The sequence below is a fragment of the Pongo pygmaeus genome, chromosome 19 (genome assembly GCF_028885625.2).
Source record: "Pongo pygmaeus isolate AG05252 chromosome 19, NHGRI_mPonPyg2-v2.0_pri, whole genome shotgun sequence".
NCBI classification, from domain to species: Eukaryota; Metazoa; Chordata; class Mammalia; order Primates; family Hominidae; genus Pongo; species Pongo pygmaeus.
Window position 1 is genome coordinate 87,301,063 of NC_072392.2, and position 24,031 is coordinate 87,325,093.

Consider the following 24,031-nt stretch of genomic DNA (forward strand, 5'->3'; position numbering starts at 1 on the left):
GAAGAAAATACTTCAGAATGAAAATATATCTGAGCGGTGAAATCTGAAGGATTTTTTAAAATTTAAGTTTCTTTGTGAGGTGACTTTTTTTCTACAATGTAATAATAACATTTTAAAGTTTAACTTTAGAAAAATTGTTTAGAATAAAAGCTCTTAGTTTGAGTAGTGCTGATCCTACAGGGTATGAAGTATCTACTTCTTTTGAAATTTCAGTAATAAACCAATTAACTAGGCTCTTACCTGAATCATTCCAGCAGTAAAGGCAAAAGGGCTACAAATATTCAAAATCCACTCCAGAGATGAAGGAAGTTGTTCATAAAAAACAGTGAATCCCAGACATCCCCAAAAGAGGGTAAGGAGAAACACAACCAAATTGGTGAGGACAGCTTTCTTTAACAACACACTCATCAGGAACACCAAAGCTACCTGCAAGAGAGAGAAGACATTCAGCTGTTATAAAAAATATTTAGCTTACTGAGAATCATTGGCAGCCCAATCAAATAAGGATTTTTATATCATAACATAAATATTTATCAGTGAGAAAGTGGTGAAAATATTAAGGTATAATGAGTCTGTTCTTTCCTCAACTTCTCTTGAAAAAGGATCCTTATTTGTCCTACTCAAATGCCAGGCTTTTGTTGCTGAGGAAAGGGTGGGGGAAAAGCTGGAATAAGAGCTGGGGATAGGGTAGAAATGCAGACTTGGGTCTAAATTAATGTAATGAAGCTAAATTAATGTAAGAAGGAGCATCTACATACTTTCTGCAGAAAAAAACCTGGAAGGTGGAAATTAGAGGTCCTTGTTCAGAGAAGGGAGAGCGGAGTGAAATAAGAAGTGACTATGAGACAGAATATTAGAGGGAGAAGAGATATTGTGATCAGCTACCATGTGATGGGCACCCTTAAGGGAAAAAAAATTGGGTCCACCCCTCAAAAATAACCTCAATAATCATACAGAAAAGCCTTTGATATTTTAGAGTCAGCATTGTTTTTTCTTTTTGATACATCATTTCATTAGTTCAGACCTTTATGCAAAAGGCAGGTCAAATTTTATTTTGATTACATAATTTTTTCACTCCATAGAAACTATCTCAAGTACACACAAGGACACACACATGCACACACACAATGGACATGAAAGTAGTGACTGCAGTAACCTACTAGGGCATTAATATTAGCTACATATAGCTAAGATCTAAAGCAGAGAAAGTGGTAATAAATGTATGAACTTACCAAAGATAAGCCATATAAAAAAAAGAGTATAAATATGACCATGAAGCCAGTCATGACTATAATTTGGGTGAATGTTACGATAATTGTAATGAATATGGAAATAATAAAGATGAAGCCAGCATAGATTAGACCCCAGGAGAGCCTAAATAAAGACAAAAAGTTATATAAATTATGTTAACTTATTTACAAAGTATTTAATATATACAAAAGCATTTAAGAACAATGTAACGACTACCCTTGTACCTTCTAGATTAATAACTATACTGTTAATCCTATAGCAGAAGTTCATTGCATATCCTTTTTCAATCACAATTCTCCTTCTTTATAATTGCCATTCATTTTCATTACCTTTACCACATATGCACACAGAGATGATAGATACTGAACACTGGTACACGCACCAACCAATAAAAAGGATGCCAAGGCCAGGCGTGGTGGCTCATGCCTGTAATTCCAGCACTTTGGAAGGCCAAGGCAGGCAGATCATTTGAGGTCAAGGGTTCCAGACCAGCCCGACCAACATGGTGAAACCCGTCTCTACTAAAAATGCAAAAAAATTAGCCAGGCATGGTGATGCATGCCTGTAGTCATAGCTACTCGGGAGGCTGAGGCAGGAGAATTGCTTGAACCTAGGAGTCAGAGGTTGCAGTGAGCTGTGATCACGCCACTGCACTCCAGTCTTGGCGACAGAGTGAGACTCCATCTCAAAAAAAAAAAAAAAAAAGGATGCCAAAATTAATTAAGTGACTGTAAGCACAGCTGGGCCATTGTGCCTTGTTGGTACCTACGTGTTAGGCAACAGCTCTGTGTGCATGTATTGTGTAAATAGTATGACTATTGTATTAAACAGTATCAATAATATCATATGTATGTATTATTCTGCAAGTTGTCTTTATCAATCAACAATATTATACACTTCTGTATAATATTTCATTATGAGAATATGACCCAAAATTCTGCTGCCCATGGAAATTTAGGTCGTTTTCCATTTTTTTCTATTACAATGCCAAGAACATTCTCGTAATTGTCTTTTTTGAGAAAACTGTACAAGAGTGTTTCTAAGCATTTTATAACTTCAGCTTTGTTAGATATTGCCATACCATCCTAACTGTAGAATTGGAAGCAACTTAAAAGCCTCTGATCAATCAAGTAACTCTATAAACACTGGGGCAGTTGATAATTTGACTATCCATGGGGATCTCAGCAGGCAGCACCTCCAGTCTCTTTCGTAGTAGAAAATCGAAATTTCGCAACTTTACTAAGCCCATTCTATTCTCTCTATTCCTATTCATGATTTCTTCACTTAAATTTGTATAAAGTATGCTGCACCCTTAAATATTTGCACGATTTTGCTTTAGAGGTGCTAGTGTTGATATTTTTATGAAGTGGTTATTAAGAAAGAGTATTCAATCTTAGATCTAACAAGACTATAGAGTGTTTTAGCCCAAGTGTCTCACTTTATAAATAAGGAAACTGTAATCCCTATTATTTGTTAAGGGGTTTATCCACAGTCACAAAATAAATTGGTGACAAAGTTCATGAAGTTGCAGGCCTCATCTCTGTCCAGAGATCTTTCATCCACTTAACATTGACTAATTAAATATTTGAGAATTCAATAGCTGAAGCATATAGCACAAGTATTAAAACCAGGACTTTGCATCAATATGTCCCAGTAGAACATGTTCACACCATAGTTACTGGTTATTTGACTTCTTTTTAAATTTCATGCCATTACAATGATTAAGCCTGTGTTAGAAACATCAGCACTTTTAAAAAACATATCACATTCTGTAAAACCCACTTCCTGAATTCAGAAGGGAACTACTTTAGGTAGGAATTGAAAAAACACAGGATATGAAAATTACAAATGAAAGAAATTACCTAGAAATTGCCACTACTTAGAAAAAGGAACCACTTGCAGGGGTGGAGTGGAAAGTGAGATGTTAATAAGTGTATAAAAACTATCTTGCTAAAAACAAAGCAATTCAGACACTATACTTAAAGAATAAATACTAATTACATTTCACATTTATTACATGGGTAAAAAAATTGTCATAAAGTTTATTTCCACTAGATACCCTGCACTTAGTAGAAACATTTCAGAATCTTTTTTCTTCTTAGTTTTAAGGACGTATATATGAATTTATTTTGCTAAGTTTTTAGGTTACATACATACTAAGAATCACTTATCGTGAGAATGAATTCACACCCAAATGTCCCACACCTTTCTGACTTTAATGTACAGTTGACTCATGCCTCCCTGGTCTCAGGTGACTGCAGGGACACTGTCCCATAGGACATGCCCTGGACAGAAAGAAGGCCTCTTTTACAGGGGTTCCCTCCTAACAGACTCCAGGGGAGGCTCTAAGTCCATTCTTTTGTATTTCCCAAAGTTCCACTGCAAAAACTTCTTCTTCTGTCTTTTTTATTTGAAGACACAGGTCCCTCTTTTTCTATCTTACAACTTACGTATATTAGAATTAAGATTCTCTCCATTAACAAAATATATTTTATAGAAAATTAAAAATTTACTGGACCATAGTTTTATTTCAGGTAACACGTGGCTCACAAGGAATTGTTCAATACATAATTTCTCATCCATTCCAGGTAGTTCCAAAACCATAAAGAGTATTTGCTTGACATAGGGCATAGATAGAAAAACATCTCCCAGGATTTAATATAACAAATGTTATATTTCTTTTGGGGTATTATTTTTCCTTTTTTACTTTTTCTAGACAGACAGTATGGATTTTGTCACTGATAGTATTGCAAAAGCCCTTTGGAAGCTTGGAGCTTGTATGATTTGCATTCCTATCTGCTATTCTTACTTACTGATTATTTGCTAGGTGTTTTGTTTTTGTTTTTGTTTTTGTTTGTTTTGTTTTGTTTGTATGTTTGTTTGTTTTTATGGAGTCTCACTCTGTCACCCAGGCTGGAGTGCAGTGGCATGATCTCAGTTCGCTGCAGCCTCTACCTCCCGGGTTCCAGCAATTCTCCTGCCTCAGCTCCCAGGTAGCTGGGATTACAGGCACGCACCACCACACCTGGCTAATTTTTGTATTTTTAGTAGAGATGGGGTTTCACCATGTTGGTCATGCTGGTCTCAAACTCCTGACCTCAGGTGATCCACCCGCCCGGGCCTCCCAAAGTGCTAAGATTACAGGTGTGAGCCAGTGTGCCTGGCCTGTTTGCTAGGTCTTTATTTCCACTCCTAATTATTTGTCTTTATTATGACACAAATACATATCTATCTACCTACATACATATATACATACATCAGTGTGTGTGTACATATATATGTGTATGTATATGTACACACGCTCATGTATGTATACATATGTAATGTATGTAAATATGTACATATAGCACATATATATGTGTACATGCACTCATTATTTCAAAATCACTTTACATTATACGTGGAGTGGGGGGCAAGATATAAATATCAATATATAAAGCAAATGCCCTTGCTAAGGTCTTCTTACATGCCAGCCTTTGTGTTGTACGTCCTAGGTATATTATGTGGGCTCTCTCATTTAATTCCAACATATAGTATTTACTTGCTCCAAAGAATCTATGCCTTGTGGCCAAATCCCTGAACACAAGTCAACTTTTATAGGATTATACTCTCTTCAACATGAGAAAGTCTGGAGAAATCAACTGTTAACTGTAAAGAGACCAGGCGAGCAAAGAAGCTGCAGTCAGTGCACTTGGGTTAGAGTCTCAGCTCTGGCACTCACCCTCCATCTCATGTTGGGCAATTCTCTTATTCTCTTTGAACTTCATTTTCCTTGCTTATAAAATGAATGGCAGTTCCTCTATGTCAGGGTTGGCTTAAGACATTCATGGCACAGAAAAATTGCTCAGCACATTATAAGCACTATTTTGCATGGCAAAATTTAGCAGACTAAGTAAAAAACCCAGAACAAAAGAAAAAGTAGCCAATGCATCAAGTTTAAACCATGATGCTCTAAAACAATAACACTTTTTCACTACTTCTTAATTTTCCTGTTTATTAATTTGCACTACTTGAATTAGTCACTCACCAGAATGCTGAATCTTGGAGACCCATCATTTTCATCAAATTCTTAGACTTTTTTCTCTCTTTTGTTACATTGAGCGATATAAAATATACAAGTGGGGAGAAATGAAGCAAGAAGAATAAAATAAACATCTCATTGTGAAGAAGATTTTTAGTTATGAAAGGTAATGTCTTCATAGTTATAGCAGTAACTGACATCAACTCCTCCATCACAGGGTGATTGGTTGTGATCTAAAGTAGAGTTTAAACAAACATAATTATTATTTAAAAGATAGAAACTGGTGAACTATGAGTAAGCTCTGTGTATTTTACTAATGTCGGTTCTCCAGTTTTTCTTACTGTACTCTAGTTATGCAAGATGTTCCCAGTAAAGGCAACTGGATGAAGGGTATATGGACTTCCTTGTACATTATATTTGCAGCCTCCTGTGACTTTACAACCACTTCAAAATTAGTTTTAAAACCAATAAAATTGGTTTTAAAGTTTTAAAATAGATATGCAATGTGTTCCTTGGTCTGAATATCTGCTTCATTATATAACCACAGGAAAATCTGATTATATATCATTGCTACGGTTTGAAAGTGGCCCCTCCTAAATTCTTGTTGAAACTTAATTCCCATTGTGATGGTATTAGGAGGGAGGACCTTTGGGGTAGTGGTTGGGTCATGAGGCTGGAGCCCTCATGAATGGATTAGTGCCTTGTAAAAGGCTGGAGGGAACTAGCTGAGGCAGTTTTTGCTCTCCGTTCTTCCATCACGTGAGGACACTTAGACAGTGCCATCTATGAGGAATGGACCTTTACCAGTCTTTGAGCCTGCCAACACCTTGATCTTGCACTTCTCAGCCTCCAGAAATAAATTTCTGTCCTTTACAAATTACCCAATCTCAAGTATTTTGTTGTAGCAGTACAAATGGACTAAGACAATTATCTTTCATCAAAATCTTGAGGTCTCTGGAAGTAGTTGACATTAATTAGTAGAATTTTTCAATCAAACACTTACTTCTATAATGGCAGTATTAATAGCTGTTTGTAAAGCCACAAATCCTCTATTCCAGTATTTGGTCAATGTACATGAAAACTCACCATATCCATCCCAGCAATGAGCTGTAAGCACAAAGAAAAGCACAGCCAACATTATGGGATGAGGGCAGTTGGAGAATATGAAACAAGTATTGAAAAGAAAACAATCTAGAGGAGACTCTACCAGTAAACTTTTTTGGTGGTGGTGTTTCGTTTTTGTTGTGGTTGTCTTTTTTTTTTTTTTTTTTGAGATGAAGTCTCACTCTGTTGCCCAGGCTGGAGTGCAGCGGTGCGATCTCAGCTCACTGCAACCTCCACCTCCCGGGTTCAAGTGATTCTCCTACCTCAGCCTCCCAAAGCTGGGATTATAGGCACAGGCCACGTTGTCTAGCTAATTTTTGTATTTTTAGTAGAGACAGGCTTTCACCATGTTGGCCAGGCTGGTCTCGAACTCCTGACCTCAGGTGATCCGTGCACCTCGGCCTCTCAAAGTGCTGGGATTACAGGTGTGAGCCACCATGCCTGGCCCACCAGTAGACTTTTAACTACATAGAAAAAGGAAGCAAATAAATGGAAGTTTTTAATAAAGCAATTTTATTCTTGCAGACCACAGCATGCTTAGAAAGTCTTAGAAAATAAAAAGGAGATGAAAGCAAACACTCTGCTCCAGCCATAATGGACTCCTTGTTTCTTGACATTCTACACAGCCTCTTGGGAATCCATTCCCCGGGCTATATCCGGAGTGTTCCCCTAATCTTGGAAACCAAATTACACTTTTGCCCTGATTAAAGTGACTCAGTGGCTATGCCTTGCCTAGGTTTACAAGATGCCACAGGAGGTAGCACTTGAGTGACTTCAGCATCACTCTCCCATTACATTCCTTCTCATGTTCCTTGTTCAGCTATACTGCTCTTCTTCCAGATCTAGGAACAGATCTCCTTTCTCACCTCAGGGCCTTCACAATTACTTTTCTTCCATCTGAAACACAATGCTTCTAGCACCTCACACCTGCTATTCATTCTGGTCTCCCTTTAAACATCATTTCCCCAGGTAGGACTTCTCTAATCCCACTATTAGGAACCCCTGGTCTAAGTGCCCATTAAACACTTTTTCTCATACTTGTCATTGATTGTTCAATGTCTGTCTTTGCTGCTAACCTGGAGTCTCACCTGAGGCTGGGGCCTGTCAGTCTTGGTTACTCATGTGTCCTTTGACACATGCATCTGCACACTCAACACATATATGTTGGATGACTCTACAAATTTTGCAGTCATACTGTAGTAGGAACATACGATTGACCTTGAAATAAGTTCAGCAATGAAATGAGCTTTCCCTGTTTTCTCATGTGTCATTGAAAGCATCTCTGTCGCCCAACCTCCTCTGTTCTTTATTTGAAAACATGAAAAATGCCATAATGATATTTGATAAGGGAAGTCACCTGAGAAATCTTCTTTCCAAAGTGGACTGTTATATCCCTGGAAAAATATTAACTTATAAGAGAAAGTTTCATTAAAGATGATTCCCATAGCATATGGTAAATTTTCCAGAAGTATTTCGTCCATATGTGTTTTATTTGGTGCCCCAATGACACTTGTTCCTGTGAATTACAAGGTAAAAATAGACATAGAAAATTGTAACAGAGTTTTGCCACAATATAATGTAATATTCAACTGTTTCCCCATATAATTTCATTAGACTTAAATTAAAATCATTTTCCATTTAAATCAATTTTAACCCAAATGCAAGGGGGGGAATTTAATGGTTTAGATTCTACAATCAGAAGACATGCATAAGAATTATATGTTTTATTTTCATAATGACAAGTATCAGGGCAAGTTTTAGGTACACAAAAAAAATTGTGCCAGATTAAGTATGCATAAGAGAATCAGAGTACAAAAACAGAAGTAATTGTTGTAGTTAACTATACAGTCAGGGATTCCTTATTTCAGATTTACTGAAGCAAAGACAATTTACACGACCTTTGCCTTCTGCAGAAAACAAGATTTTTAAAAAGTGACTCTATTTTCAATTGCCAGGAATGGAGGATTAAAGAGTAAATAGCCAAACTGCACCCAATTTGCCCATGAATGAAATATGCATTTTGCTTATTTTGGTTACATCATAATGATCTCATTTAGAATAAAGACTTTTAAAGATGTTTACTGATTGTACTATATTCAGAACAGAATAATCATCAGATTATTCATTTCTACTTTTCAAAGTTATGAAATTATTGTTCAATAACCATGACCTATTTTATTTATTTAGATTTTTTTTCCTGAGATACAAATCTTAATCATTGTATGCCATGTTAAAAACACACACAATTTTCAATGACTATATTCCTTCTAGATACTATCCTGCAAATCTAAAAGTATAAATCTGGGTTTAGTTATATTCCAGTAGAAATATGGACCTCCCTAAACTGGACTCCCATCAAGCTGAAAATATTTCAAAGGCTAGTTGTTGTGAGAGAAAGCAATAATCTAACCAGATTTGTATGCTATTTTAGTACTTAAGTTATTAGCATAATATATGACTGTAACTTCAAATTAATGTGTAGACAACTTATTAACAGTATATAAACGTCTATCAGTAATTCTTTTTTTGCCATGAGTACACCTACCTTTTAAAAGAGGAGCAAGTGCTGTTTTATTCATTATCTGCTGGGTTAAATTAGATATTGGTGTATACACAACCATTAAAGAAGAGCTATTAAATTTATCCACCCTTCCCAGATTCTGAGGAGCCATTCCAGGAAACTGGACATTTCTCATGGAACTGGAGAACAGAGCAATACACAGTCCTAGAAGTATTGAGAGGCCCCATTCCTGTAATGCATAAAAAAAGAAAAATAATGAATTAAGTTTGCGTTCACTTAAAGATCTCAGTTAATACAAAATACTGTTGAAAACAAATTCCAATTGTGCTATACAGTTATGTTCTCTCTGCTCTTCAAGCCTCAGAGCATGGAGAATCAAATGAAAGATAAATACTGAGACGGTAGCCACATTTATCATTCTCTAATACTAGAACAAAACTTTTGCATTAAATCATGAACTGCTGCAGAAGCCCTCATAGAAACTAATGGAGTGAATAACAGGGTGACAATCTCTATACGCATGGGCAGCTGACTATAGAATTTATAAGACATGGAGTATCCTAGAGAGTTTATGGTGGCAAATAGCAATATTTTTGCCAGTTGTCATATCCTCTTGTATTGTAAACTAAAGAAAATGAAAAGGAACTGGCTGGGGGAGGCTACTACTATTGCTGTTCACCAATGTCAATCATCATTACCTCTTTGGCACCATGCTAGACTGCATTCTCAGCCTACTGAAATTAAGTGGAACCAAATGATTTCCTGGACCACAGGATATGGGCAGAAGTGATATGCACCACTTCCAGGCCTCATTCGTAGACATATACAACTTTCTATATTCTCACTGTCTTGGTCCCACTATTTCCTGATCTTCTGACTGAATGCAGAGGATCCTCTAGAGGTCTTCAAGGTCCAAGATGGTGGCGGAGGCCCTGGATGAAGCCTAGGTGCCTGAATGATTGTGTGGAGAAGATTTCTTCACCCACCCAACCTACTTTACTTCCACTCTCAACTTTCATTAGACCACGAGGAGTTAAAAATAAACATTTGCTGTGTTAAGCCACTGAGATTTGGGCTAGTCATCCATGATTAGCCCACTTGCTTGATGCAAACTGACTATCAGTGGTGTTAGTTGATCATAATTCTTAAAAACAATCTTTGTGTAGAAAATTCATGTCCTTGAAAATAAATCCACAAAATTAAAATGTCTCCATTTCTTCTGGCAACATTTTTTTTGTACTTCTTGGCTCTAAGTGTATAACATTTGGTAGTAGCTCTAGCAGTTGCTGTAATTTACCATATAATTAAACGTTCACTTAATCTCTTTTTATATGAGTAATTCTTTTAGTCTTTAATAATTTTATGTTATTCTTCAGAGACTGTTGTGAGTCTCTCAATTCAACAAATACAACTAGAGAGAACTGGTAAAATCAATAAATCCCGTCTGCTAATTAAAAGATAACATAAGAGAATCAGTAGGTAATGAAACACTGTAAGAGTGCTAACTGTGGAAAGACACAGATTTTTAAACATACCAATAGGCTCTCTCTTTTCATCCTCCATTTCTTAAGAAAATTCTTGCACAGAAGTGCTTTGGTTTGCTGATACACGCTTTTCTGTTTCATATTCATTTAGCCTATTCACTGAAGGAGAAAGTAATCATGGTGGAACACAACCTAGAAAAAAGTAAGTGTAATAAGAAAAACCTTGATCATACTGTTGAGGAAAATATTTACTACCTTTAAAAAGTGTAAACATGAATTTAAAATATTATTTCAATAATTTATGACTGTAAAATTTCACCTCAAATATTTCACCTTAAGCTTTTTAGGGGAGTGGGTGATGGTGGGAAGGCAGAGTGATTATTATCACAGTTTTGCAATAATTTGGAGTACTGAAATGGAAAAGCTGTAATTCAAGTTCAGAACCTATAAGATAATTTCACATTTTTGGCCTTGTATAAGAGAACTTTAAGTACATGAATAGAGTGATTAAATTAATTTCATCCTGTTAATAGCCATTTCTTGTTCTTTACATTTAAACAGAAATCTCAGAGCTAATCAAATTAACATCAAAAGTCTGATTACTTAAATTTGTCTGAATAATAAATTATATCCACTAGATACAACCTCAATAAAGTGTTTTCTTGTAATTTTACCTTCAGATTGAATAAACTTTTATGAAAAGAGTTAGGTTGTAAATCATAATCCAGGCTCAAACTACTTGAAACTTGATTCTGAGATACAGGAAGAATAAAGCAATTTCTCTCAATTTTCTGAATTCAGAAGTCCCTGAATAACTAATGAAACTACAAAATTAGTTTTAAAAGAAGCAAAAATAAACCACACGGGAAAGTAATTTTGCTCAAAGGTTTGCAAATAAAGAAACACAATTTGTTTTTGTTTCTGTAACCTCAAAATGAAATTCTTTCATATTTTTACATCAAAATATTCAGATAATTCTCCCTCAGCTAGCACAGAAGCAAATTTTTTCCGTTTTTCTATGTCTTACTGTTACAATCTACACAATAAAAAGTGGTTGGGAAAAAGCAGAAAAATTTAGTCTTAGGTCTTTAACATAAAACACATAAGAATTGGGAAACATCTGAAAAATAGATTGATTTTAGCAGTGTCCACCCACATATTTGGCACAGCACAACAAAATAGAGCTTTACTTACTGTCAGGAAAATAATAAAAAGCACTCTAGAAACACTGTCAAAACCAGTTCTCTGTTTGTCTAGGTAACGATTACAACTTCTTTATTGCTGCTTCTTCATTTTTTCTTTAAATGGGTGCCTACTCCAGCAGCTCTTACACAGCCTGGTTTCTGAAAAGGGGTGTAGCCAGACCAAGCTGTACATGATGAACTTGTTTTGTTTTCTGTGTCTCTTTCTCCCTAAGCCAACTATTCTGCAAGGAAATGACTGTTCCGTGGTTGGTTGGGAATAAAACAAACTCTGTGTTTGTTCACTTAGCCTTTCAACTACAGGGATAAGGGGGAAAACGGTAAACAAGGAAAATGGAACTAGTTCTTCAGAAATGATGAGACCAAGATGGAGGCAGGAACAAAAAAGAGTAAAAACAATAACCAAACAAAGCAGTTAAATTTGTATGAGAAATCTGTATCTATTTTCTTTTCACTACTGATAAATAAACACAACTGCCAGTTAGTTGTATATTTAACTAATTCAGACTAAGTTAGCAGAATATTCTGGAGCTGATTTTTTTTCCTAATAAAGCTAAGCAATCCATAGTATGCCTTGGAGAAACTCCTAGGATAGACAAATGAAGAATTTTTAACAAATTCATTGCTCCCACCCTCTTCACAGTGGATGCAGGATTTCATAATGCACATGAACAAAATAAGCCAGTGGTTTGCCCAGGTCTACAAAACATATACAAAGATTCAGATAAATTTTTGTGCATGAAGACTAGAACAAACTGAAATGTCTTTAATTCATATAGCATAGTCTGTCTCTCTCTGCTCTGTAAAGAGCTGCAAACTTTTCTTGACCTGCCACAGTGAATGGCAAAACAGGAAACCAAAGTCCATGAATTGGGAAATCTCAAATATTTGACATGGCTCCCAATCCGCAGATGTTAATAATCATAAAGCTGAGAAACTTTCTGGAGCAAAGCAGATAATTTAAACAACAACGACAACTACAGCCATGATACTATTATGTGTATATGTGTGAGCGTGTGTGTGTATATATATATATAATGTGTATACATATATAATGTGTGTATATATATATAATGTGTATATATATATATATAATGTGTGTATATATATATATATATATATATATATAAATTTCTCTCCTTGGCAATTACTTCTGTTTTTAAAAACAGTCAACAGTGAAATGCCACTTTTTTTACATTGAAAATTGGCATAAACACCGTTAATAAAGGTGTTCTAAAGTTCTCATGGGGTGTGGGAAGGGAGGTCATAAACACTTAACATTTTGTATTAGTAACATAAGAAAACTCAAAGTTACTTTTAAACCACCTGGAATACACTTAAGGCTTTTATGAATTTTTTTGTTGTTATCATTGTTTTAGACCCTTTATACTTTATTTTAGGAATCATTTTCATTCTGCCATTCTTATAATTGTATTAAAATTCACAGCTACAATATCAATGATAATTATTTAGATTAAATATATTTATTAGTTTCATTTCTTACCATTGTTTCTTGTGTATGCTTTCTCTTCCTTTTTCTTGACCTGTTTCCTCTTATTTATTTTCATTTTGGGAGGCTGTTTTCCTTATGTAATGTGACAATTTCCCCACAAATGGTGACCTAATATACTAAAGTGCCCAGCCTCCAGCTAGAAGGGCATGGAATTGGTGGGTAAAATATATCCCCAAATTGAATTTCCAATATATAGTCAAATTCAAAAAAGGAAGAAAAAAGATGAAGAATGTAAACAACAATGGAATAAACAAAAAAGACAGAAAGACATGTTTCCAGGTGTTAAAACTGAAAAGGAATTTAAAGTTTCGCTTAAGTTGTGAGTGGCATTTCAGACACTCCAGCAGTTAAAGGATAATTGGACTGAAAACCAAGCCTCAGGTGTTTTAATGACCCTCTGGCCTGAACTTGGTCCTTGAAAGGTTGGTAAGCTGGAGTTCATATTCCTGCAGGAATCCAGAGGGTTTATAGGACTGTCGGGTGCTAAAAACAGACTAGGAAAATTTCACCTACAACCTCAGGGAAGAGCAAAGCTGTATTCTCTGCCCAATTTCTGGAACACAGACAGACAGACAGATAGATAGATAGATAGATAGATAGATAGATAGATAGATAGATAGATAGACAGATAGATAGATAATCGCCCATAGAAAATGAAACCACAAAGTATGTAGAGCATGTATCAGGTACAAGAGACAGAAGAAGAATCTGAATTTATTCTCCCAGTATAATAACATGTCCAGAGATGTATTACAGGAGTTAGTGTATACACTCTGGAGCCAAACTTGTGTCCAAATTCTGGCTCTGCCATGTACTAGCTGTGTGACCTTGCACAATCCATTTAACTCTTATGCCCTCAGGTTTTTTTACCCCCCAAAAGTGGAAAAACAACAGTATCAATATATATATAAGGTTATTGTAGGGGTTAAATTCATCTATGTAAGTACATAGAACAATGAGGAAAAATTGTAAAAGCTCAAAAAATGTTATTTGCTGTTACTTCCCCCCCCCTCCTCCTCCTCCTCTTACTATTCTGGAGTGTCACAGAGAAAACACAAAAAATTCCATAAAGATACATCCAAATTTCAGAACACAAAGCAACAGAGGTAAAATAAATATTCCTCCCAAAAGATAAACTCATAATCAAAAGTCTACCATGAAAACAAATCAGTAGGACAAACAAATGAGACTATTAGAAAACTTAAGAACTAAGGGGGAAATTATTGTGAGCTAAGCAAGCTCTCTCAAATGTGACTAATACAAAATTCTAAGTAGTAGTATTTTTAAGATCTTCCCTTTTTTTTTATAATTATGTGTGTTTCTTTGGGGAACTTTGCTGATCATTGCACTTGGATTTGATCATTCTGTAGTCTAATTTTTCTCATTTGGCCAATGATTTTTTCCCATTAATGACCAATATTAAAGAAGTCTACATTCATCAGCATGGTGGTTGGACTCTGTTGGCCATTGATTAGGTCAGTAATACTTTCTCCTTCCTTCCTTTCTTTCTTCCTTTTTTCTTTCTTTTTTTTTCTTTTCTCTTTCTCTTTCTTTCTTTCCTTTCTTTCTCTTTTCTTTCTCCCTCCTCCCTCCTCCCTTCCTTCCTTCTTTCTTTCCTTCCTTCTTTTTCTTCTTTTTCCTTTTTTTTTTCCTGACAAGCTAACCCCTTTTTTCCTTCCCCTTCATTTCTCTCTGTAAGAAAGATACAAGATTCACCAGAAACAAAAGTCCTCTTCACTTCAGTTACTACCACAGCCTGGAGATGGTTTTGGTTGAGTAGCCAGGGTTCTTGGTAGGACTTTTTTCTTTCTGGGTGACCCCCTAGACTGGTTGCAAGTGAAAAAAACACAATAACAAAATGAAACCACATGGTAGAATGATCATGAGGCTGAGCATTTTCTTCCTTGACTAAACTCTCTGTTCTGTTCAGTGATATAACAGGTTTTCCCTTAGCTGGATCATGATTTCATAAGTCCCCCAGCCAAGGTCGAAGAACGCAATATGGGCTTTCAAATTTCTCTTCACTTTCCACCTTTCCCAATCTAATCACAGATTGGAGCAGTATGTGCTAGCTCCTGGCATCTTTCTTTAGTCTAGTAAATAATTATTTGGGATGCTAACAATGTTATAATAAAAGCCTGGGACCTTTCTTAGTTCCATTTTAGCTGTATATTTCTGCCATCTTTTTTTGTTTATGGAAATGGGCACTTCACTTGGCATTACTGCCAACAGTCTCTAATTCCTTCCTTTCTGGGTAAATTTCTGGACAGCTACAGATGGAATGCATTGGTACAACTCCACACAATGACCCAGACATTCTAGGAATATATTTGAAGTGATTACATAGATAATTGCTGTAATGGTTAATACCCAGTGTCAACTTGATCGGATTGAAAGACACAAAGTACTGATCCTGAGTATGTCTGTAAGGGTGTTGCCAAAGGGGATTAACACCTGAGTCAGTGGGCTGGGAAGGGCAGACCCACTCCTAATCTGGGTAGGCACCATCTAATCAGCTGCCAGCTCGGCCAGAATAAAAAGCAGGCAGAAAAACGTGAAAAGGCTAGACTGGCTTAGCCTCACAGCCTACATCTCTCTCCTGTGCTGGATGCTTCCTGCCCTCAAATATGGGACTCCAAGTTTCTTCAGCTTTGGGACTCGGACTGGCTTCCTTGCTCCTCAGCTTGCAGACAGCCTATTGTGGGACCTTGTGATTGTATTAGTTAATACTACTAAATAAACTCCCATATATATATATTATATATATATGTGTATATATTATATATATGTGTATATATAAAATATATATGTGTATATATGTATATATATAATATATATGTGTATATATACATATAATATATATACACATATATATTATATATATATGGCAGAATGTTGCTTGTGTATCTTTGGCAGGGTTCTCTAGAGGGACAGAACTTCTGCAGCATTGTTTCTAACAGGAAAACTGAGAAACAACTTGTATATCTTTCAATTTATTCTCAACTAAAAAGTTTTGGTACATCCAAACACTGAAATACTACATACACACTACAAAAAAAAAAAAAAAAAAAAAACTGACTTAAACTGACATAGGTATACAATAAACAAGGAAGGTGTGATGTTTGTAGTATGATGTTAAGTAATTATATAATAGTAGATATAATATTATCCTGTGTGTATATGATAGAAAAATGTATTAGCTAAGAAAGAGTATTTTCCAGTTTAGATTGTATAAATACTATAATTCTTATGGCAAAATATATAAGAATTTCAAGAATTATATTTTTTAAAATTAAATGAATGGAATTCTCCACTTTGACAATTTTTAAGTGTACAATTCAGTGACATTAATTGCATTCACAAAATTGTGCAACCAGCACCACTGTCTAGTTCTCAAATTTTTCATCAACCCAAACAGGAATTCTGTAACCATTAAGTGATAACTCCCACTCTCTCCTCCCCCGAGCCGCTAGTAATTTTTAATTTCTTTCTGCCTCAGGGAATGTGCCTAATTTATTAATAGATATTCCACATGAGTGTAAGCATACAATATTTTTTCTTCTGTGTCTGATTTATTTCAAGCAAATCTTGTTTTATTATATTTTTGCAACAAAAATAATTAAATGGATTGAGACACCGAGAATTTATGGGCAATAACTGTATATTCATTTTATTTGCAACAGTTGTTTTTTTTTTTTTACCCAATCTAACACAATCCGGCTAAATTTTCTGATTCATTTGCTTCTGTATTCATCCAATCAATGTTTCATATTGCTCTGCTGCAAACTCTGCTTGTTGGAAGCATATGAAAGTCAGCAACTGCATGTTAGCTCTGCTTCCATCAGGCCTATCTTCTTACCGCCGCTTCTGACTTTAGGGTGGTTTCTGTGGCAGTGGTCCTCCTGTCACTTTTGGAACAAGATACATTTTGCATTAAAGTTGTTGCTTGCCTGACGTCCTATCTTCCCAGGTGTGTCACAGGACACTTTTAGGCTGACTTTTTCAGTTGGGATTCCGAAACCACAGTTTGTACAAGAAGCGTGGTGCCAATATCTGCATCCAGTGAGGCCTCACACTGCTTCTACTTGGCAGAGGTGAAGTGGAGCCAGCATGTGCAAAGATCACATGGTGAGAGAGACAGAGAGAGGGAGAAGAAGATGCCAGACTCTTTTTAACTACCAGTTCCCCTGGGAACTAACAGAGTGAGCACTCACTCATAACTGCAAAGACAGCACCAAGCAATTCATGAGGGATACATCCCTATGACCCAAACACCTCCCACTGGGCCCCACCTCCAACCCTGGGAATCAAATTTCAACATAAGATTCACAGGGTCAAATATCCAAATGATAGCAGATGAATAATGACTTTTTTTACAGGTCAGAGAATAAAGTTATATGGATCTTACAGAAGACAGAGAACCATCAGTTGATATCTGAACCACTTACCTTAAGACTCTAATAAAAAAAAATAAGAAAAGTCCATCAAAGTTTTGTTTCTAAGAAATAAACTTGCATATAACCCAAACATAACAACTCTGGTATTACATCAATACAGCTATAACATTAATGCAGCAATTATATAACACAAAAGTGTTATAATGACATGGGAAGTGTTCACGAACTGTGAGGTGAAAAGATACAGAAAATGACTATGCCTACTGATACTACCTTTGAAAAAGGACCCATAAAAAATACATTGAATGTAAGTTGGTTAAAGAAAATATTAACTGCGGTACTTTCTTACTGATTATGGTTATCTTCTTCCATATAACTTCAATATGTACTAAAATTCACATGTATTTATTTTATAATCAGAATATATCATTATAATTAAATGTTATGCTGTGCCATTTCATCAGTTTATCAGATCTTCTTATAGTCAATGTCACATTAAATTAGAATCCGAGTAAATAATGTTTAAAAATAGCTGATACATTTGAAGTTCAGGCTAAAAAAGTCATATTTTTATTTGTAAAATGTTCTCAGTGTTAGCTTTATTGATAATAACCAAAAACCAACCTAATATTATATGATTTTTAAATTATTTTTAAGCACAAAATAGACCCATGTTGGGGATGAATAACATGTCTGATTTTGTTAATTTTGTCTACTACTTTTCCCTATATTTCCTTGTTTCCTTCATCCTAAATTTTTAAAAATGAAAACTTTAATCATTATTGAATGTTTAAACTATTAAATGTTTTCTTTTGTTAACTGAAGTAAAAGGAAACATTCTTGTAGAATTATGGAAACTAACAATGTAGTAGGACCTAAAATTGAATGTTAGGAGGTTCTTCATTTTAAGGGTCTTCCTGTGGGAGAAGTTTCCATTGAACTGTTGTATCAATTTTATCATCAACATTTCCCAGCTCCTGCTCTTTACAGAGTTCTAAGAATACCTAAGTAAGAGAAAATAAAAAAGATACAAAAATGTCAGGGTGTGTCTGAAAGATGGATTCACACAGAGGTCATCTGGATGGTGCTCACTCATTCAGTGAAAACCCACCTGCTCCAAGGTAGCCTGAGAGAGGCTGTATTCCTCCAGGTTGAAGGTCTGTTTCACTGCATGTATAGAGACTGACATTAGTGGCTTATATATTTTTCACCAAGTGTTTGTAAAGTCATACAATAGAGACAGTAACTTCAAATTGTTTAGATGCTGTAAGATATAGGCCAAATAATTACATTTTCTTGAAGGATAAATTAAAGAAGAGTGCTGATATGACTAATAAAAGATAGCCATGCATGAACATATTCAGTTTCCTATAAATTCGAAAAAGCTCTTTGTGTCCTATTTCAGTATTATCCTTTTGATTCTTTATATGTATGCTTTGGACTCCAAATCAGCTGTCGAGAAAAATTTATTCTATATTTGTAAATCTACAGAGGAGTCCACTCCATGCTGGCTCCCTTTTCACACTTGTACATTCTGCATCAATAGCCACAAATACGCAGTGTCTCTGGAACTAGTTCAGAAGCTCCTCTTCAATAGTGACTTGTTACACCTCACCCCTCTGTGTTTTATTTTGCTGACCTTCACTCAGTCCTCCAATTTTTGCCTCTGTACATTTGCTCCTGGTACTTTGGCTTTTAGAAACATAGAGACCTCAAAAGCTCTCCTTGATATTCTTTGGGACAACATTCTCATAATTATCATTCAATTCTATGCACTGGTGTCATGGTAAGAAACAGCCCTGGTGCCCCAATTCAATCCTGCAGGATAGAGTAACCTGACTGACTTGCGGCTGGGCTTCCTGGTCAGCCCAGGAAGAATCAGGTGGAGCAAACCCACATCTAGGACCACCACTTCATTTCCTTTGAGATTGTTATGACTGTCCTGGTAGGGATTTTTCAAGTTTTGATTGATTATTTCATTGTTCTACTTGAAATTACATATTCTATATTCTACATGAAAATATGCAACCAATACATAAAGTCTTATTTATATATACCCCAACTTACCTGCCTCTAACTTGAAAAAGGCCCAAGATAGAGGGTGGACATCCTCCACAGGTAACTTATACACCATTAAAGAGGAATATCTGTTAGGAAGAAGAGTGAGATTTATTACTAAGTTTTAGTGTGATAACACTGGGGAGGAATTAATAGGCAAAGTAAAATAATTTTTCAATGTGTTCTTTAAATAAGTATCTGATTTGATACAGCATGAATCGGTGTGAAATTACAGATTCAATCACAAAAAAAAGTTATAACAACAAAAATCTGGTTGCCTCTAATTTTGTGTTAAAGATAAATTCTGAGAAATAGCTCTGATTAAAAATCTTTCCCACTCAGCCTGCACTTTCTTATTGTGCTATATTTCTTACTTACTCTCAAAAAGCAACCTTTCTAGAATGTTTACATTACCTTTCCCCTCTCTCATAGGAGAGATTGAGATTTAATTTTCAATCTCTCCTATAAGAATTAAAATATGTTGAACTCTCCTGCTAAAAAAAATTTCTTTCTTGACCTTCAGATCCCCTTTCATGTTGCACAATCCAATGAACACTCTTCAGTCCTCATTTTGCAAACTTTTCAAAAGCATTAAATAAAATTGTACACATCCTTCTTAAAACAAACATACTCTTTCTCTCTTAGCTTCTGAGACAACCACACTTAATGATTTTCCTTCTAACTCTCTAGGCCTGCACTGCTTAATAGAGTAGCTACTAAATCCATGTGGCTATTTACATTTAAAGTAATTAAAATAAATAAAATTGAAAATTCAACTCCTCATTCACACTAGCCACATCTGAAGTACTCAGTAGCTACATATGTGCAGTGACTACCATTCTGGACAGCACAGATAGGACATTTTCATTATCACAAAAATTCTACTGGCCAGTGCTGTTCTAGATACTCCTCAGTATTTATTGGTATGGTTGTGGTGATACTGTCCACATAGGAAGATTTATTTTCTTCCTCAATCCCATCTCAAAGCTGAGAGCTCCTGGGGTCCATCCTAGCCCCTCTTGACTTCCTATCTCTCTTGTTGGCCTCAACATTCTCCTAGTTTAATGGTCTTCTATATGGTAAAAAAAAAAAATATCCCACTTTGTTTGTTGCCAGACCAGATCTCAAAGACCTTTTCCTTCTCTTGTGAGCCACAGGTCTACATCTCTGTACTTTGGCATCTCCACTTGGATATCTCTTTACACATCAACTACATGAGCTTTTGTTTCATCCTTCACATTTGTAGAATTCATTCTTGACCTAAGTTCTTTAAACGTGCTGTTTCCTGGAAACAGTGTCTGTTACTCCCACTCTTCAGCTGACCAAACCCTGCTCAGTCTTAAAGTCCTACCTCAGTGTCATATCCTCATTTATTTGTATCTCCATTTGCTTAATATCCTCAGCTCCAAAAGGAAGAACCTTGTCTATTTTGTTGACTATTCAATACATAGCCAGCAGCAGATAATAGGTGTTCAATAAATATAATAAATATTATAAAAATAAATGAGTAGAAATAGTATACAAGAAAATTCTGTTCATCTTTCAATTAAATTCAGCCTCATTCTGCTATTCACAAGGGTTTGATTACCATTACTTGTAACCCATGGCTGACCACATACAACTTTAAAAGAAACATTGGGAGGATCAAATGATTTATAATTGAGTAATTTAGGATAGAGTCAATCCTTCTCAAGCATGGAAGTCTGTGTTACGGAGCTCATGATGCAATTTATATTCAGCAAAATCCTGTAGGAGAAATGATTGTTTTCATTGTCTATTTTTTAAAAATCATTAAAAAGTTGATAGTTTAATTTGTCTGTACTTTGTTCTTAATTTCCAAGTCATTCCACCATTTACACACATATATGAATGCACACACACACATCATTCACCTTGTCTGAGGTCTAAAACACTCACAGAAAATAACTGTTTAGTTTTTGTAACGCATCCTAGCAATCCCTCAAACAGCTTGTTTTGTGATGAATAAGTCCACTCTGCCTTTCTCTTCCTGTTTAGACTGGCACAAAACTAATTGATGCTAATACTGGAAAACACTCATACTTGTCACTCAAACCAAAAACACCCTTTACCTTTCCTGCCGAGCAGCCTGTGGGAAAAGCCTCAAAATCTCTGCGTGGATAGCTTCCACCTGGGTAGTTTCTTTCATTTTTATTTCTAGTAAATAATCTTTACCAAACTTGTTTTTCAGATGTTGAATGGAACCAATGCACCTAGTTTAGGGGAAATAAAGAAAAAATACTTGTCTCTTAATTTCTTCCTCGGTTCTCACTGTAGACGAAAGTGTTTAATTATACGTTAGGGAGCTGTAGAGAATCAGCTGTTCATAGCAAACTGAAACTCTCTCTATAAGAACATGCTAGTCCCGTGCTGGCTCAGGACAGGCACCCACCTTAGCGTTTCTGACACCATCATGGCCATACGGTCACACACAGCCTCAGCCTCTGACATGTAATGGGTGGTCAAGAGGGCGCCCCTCTCCTTGTTTTTAACGGTAGCCTGAAGTATCTGCCTAAAGATAAAGGGATTGTTTGCATTTAGAAAGTAATTTGGGAAAATAGATAAATAGAAAAAAGCAGGAAATCTAAAGAGAAAATGTTACGTTAGGATGCAAGAAGCCTGTGCAACATGGTGAAACCCCATCTCTACAAAAAAATTTAAAAATTAGCCAGGCATGGTGGCACATGCCTGTGGTCCCAGCTACTTGGGAGGCTGAGATGAGTGGATCGCTTAAGCCCAGGAGGTCGAGGCTGCAGTGAGCTGTGATTGCACCACTGCATTCCAGCCTGGGTGATGGAGCAAGACCCTGTGTCAAGTAATACAATTAAGTAAATAAATAAATAAATAAATAAATAGGCTACAAGAGAAAATCTTTGCCATAGAGAAAAAGAATAAAAATTGTGCTATATTACCTAATGATAGTACCATATTAATAGGCTTCATAAAAAAGAAGAGTATTGGTTAAAATAATGCACTATTGGGGAAGAAAAGTAGAAAAGTTGGAGTAAAAAATAGAGAAACATCACACTATATGACTTTCAATAATTGAAAAATGAAATGGAAAAATAAAAAGACAGGGGGAAGAGGAATAAGAAAGAGAAATCCAAACAAATATAATCAAGAGTTTATTTGGGTCTTAAAATATCTATTTTATCCCTCCTGCAGGAATTTTGAATGCTATATTAGGTTTCACTGAATTACATAATAGAAGATGTGCACATCAAAGGTTAATGGAGCAAAATGTAACAAAGAAACAAAACAAAAACAAAAACAAAACTCTTGAGTCTGACATGTAATATTCACTCTCCTTACCACATTTGCTGCTGCCCCTCGGGGTCCATCCCGGTGAACGGCTCATCTAGAAGTACCACTGATGGGTTCCCCAGGATGCTCAGCACAAAGCACAGCTGCAATGGGAGGAACAGCCCATGGACCCCCAGCCATGGGTGCACACAGAAACCCCGAGCCCGGCCCATACCTTTCTCTTTATTCCCTCTGACAGAGTTTTCACGGGAGCCTTAAGTTGTTGCTGGAGCTTGAGAGCTTCCACCAATCTGACAAAAAACAGTGTGATTATACATGAAGTATATGGCAAATGGACCTATCTATCTAAAACAACTATAGGAAACTCTAAACACTATTATTCTAGATAGTAAATTTAAGCTTCCTTAACATTTTCATAAATGCTAAATCTTATGATTTGGTTCTTATTCAGGTATTTCAATTATTTTATTTGCACGAAAATTTAAAGACATTGTTTATAATTTCCTTTTTATATATAATGAATAACTGACATATTTTTCCCTTCCTCCTGCTACAAATTGTGAGACTTCTCTCTGTACCATGAAATACTGAGAGCAGCAGCTTCTTTGCCCAGTCCTTTCACAGCTGCATACAACTCCAAGTGCTCTTTCATTGTAAGCTTGGGCCACAGTGAGTTCTCCTGAGGGCAGTACCCCAAGAACTTGAGGCTGTTGTCATGCTGTTGCCTTACTGATGCTCTGCTGCCTTGTAACACCACCTACACAAGACAATGAATGTCAGATCCACCTTTGGTTTTTGCTCCAATCCCCCTTCTACTAAAGGAGATAAAAGTGGCCATTAAGCTACAATATTTTTTGAATACACAAGAGAAATTTTATAAATTCTTTCATCTATTTTTTAAAAAGATATTTTATTTACTGATAGGAATAATAGAAATATGTCATCAATATTTAAAATAAAATTTCCTTCACATGTCACATACCACTCCTGCAGTTGGCTTTGTGCACCCAGTTATCATTTTAATGGAAGTACTTTTACCAGCTCCATTGTGTCCTAGTAATCCCAAAACTTCACCTGGAAGAAAGAGTCACCATCAATATTTGAATTTTCAAGGTTGACTAATCTAAAATTGCTTGGTTGGTTGCATAACATTTTGAAACAAAATGACTTTTTTTTTTTTTTTTTCAGAGACAGAGTT

General features: G+C 35.8%; 2 protein-coding genes across 6 annotated transcripts in view; both read right to left on the minus strand.

The window, feature by feature from the left end:
• Positions 1-11,904, minus strand: part of ABCA6 (ATP binding cassette subfamily A member 6) — a 78,490-nt gene extending 66,586 nt beyond the window's left edge. For all 5 annotated transcript variants that reach the window (XM_063656524.1, XM_063656523.1, XM_063656522.1 and 2 more), the window contains exons 1-8: positions 11,576-11,904; positions 10,433-10,573; positions 8,922-9,126; positions 7,734-7,892; positions 6,276-6,379; positions 5,279-5,505; positions 1,233-1,374; positions 241-426 (exon numbers count right to left, since the gene is read on the minus strand). In XM_063656524.1, coding sequence (XP_063512594.1) covers positions 241-426; positions 1,233-1,374; positions 5,279-5,505; positions 6,276-6,379; positions 7,734-7,892; positions 8,922-9,126; positions 10,433-10,528 — 1,119 coding nt within the window. In that variant the 5' untranslated portion in view covers positions 10,529-10,573; positions 11,576-11,904. The remainder of the gene's footprint in view (positions 1-240; positions 427-1,232; positions 1,375-5,278; positions 5,506-6,275; positions 6,380-7,733; positions 7,893-8,921; positions 9,127-10,432; positions 10,574-11,575) is intronic.
• Positions 11,905-16,421: 4,517 nt separating this feature from the next.
• Positions 16,422-24,031, minus strand: part of ABCA10 (ATP binding cassette subfamily A member 10) — an 88,786-nt gene continuing 81,176 nt past the window's right edge. Inside the window, 9 exon segments of the mRNA XM_063656526.1 lie at positions 16,422-18,497; positions 18,605-18,660; positions 19,561-19,640; positions 21,642-21,782; positions 21,962-22,081; positions 22,882-22,976; positions 23,048-23,123; positions 23,412-23,590; positions 23,816-23,907. Of these exon segments, the coding sequence (XP_063512596.1) occupies positions 18,399-18,497; positions 18,605-18,660; positions 19,561-19,640; positions 21,642-21,782; positions 21,962-22,081; positions 22,882-22,976; positions 23,048-23,123; positions 23,412-23,590; positions 23,816-23,907 (938 nt within the window). The 3' untranslated portion in view covers positions 16,422-18,398.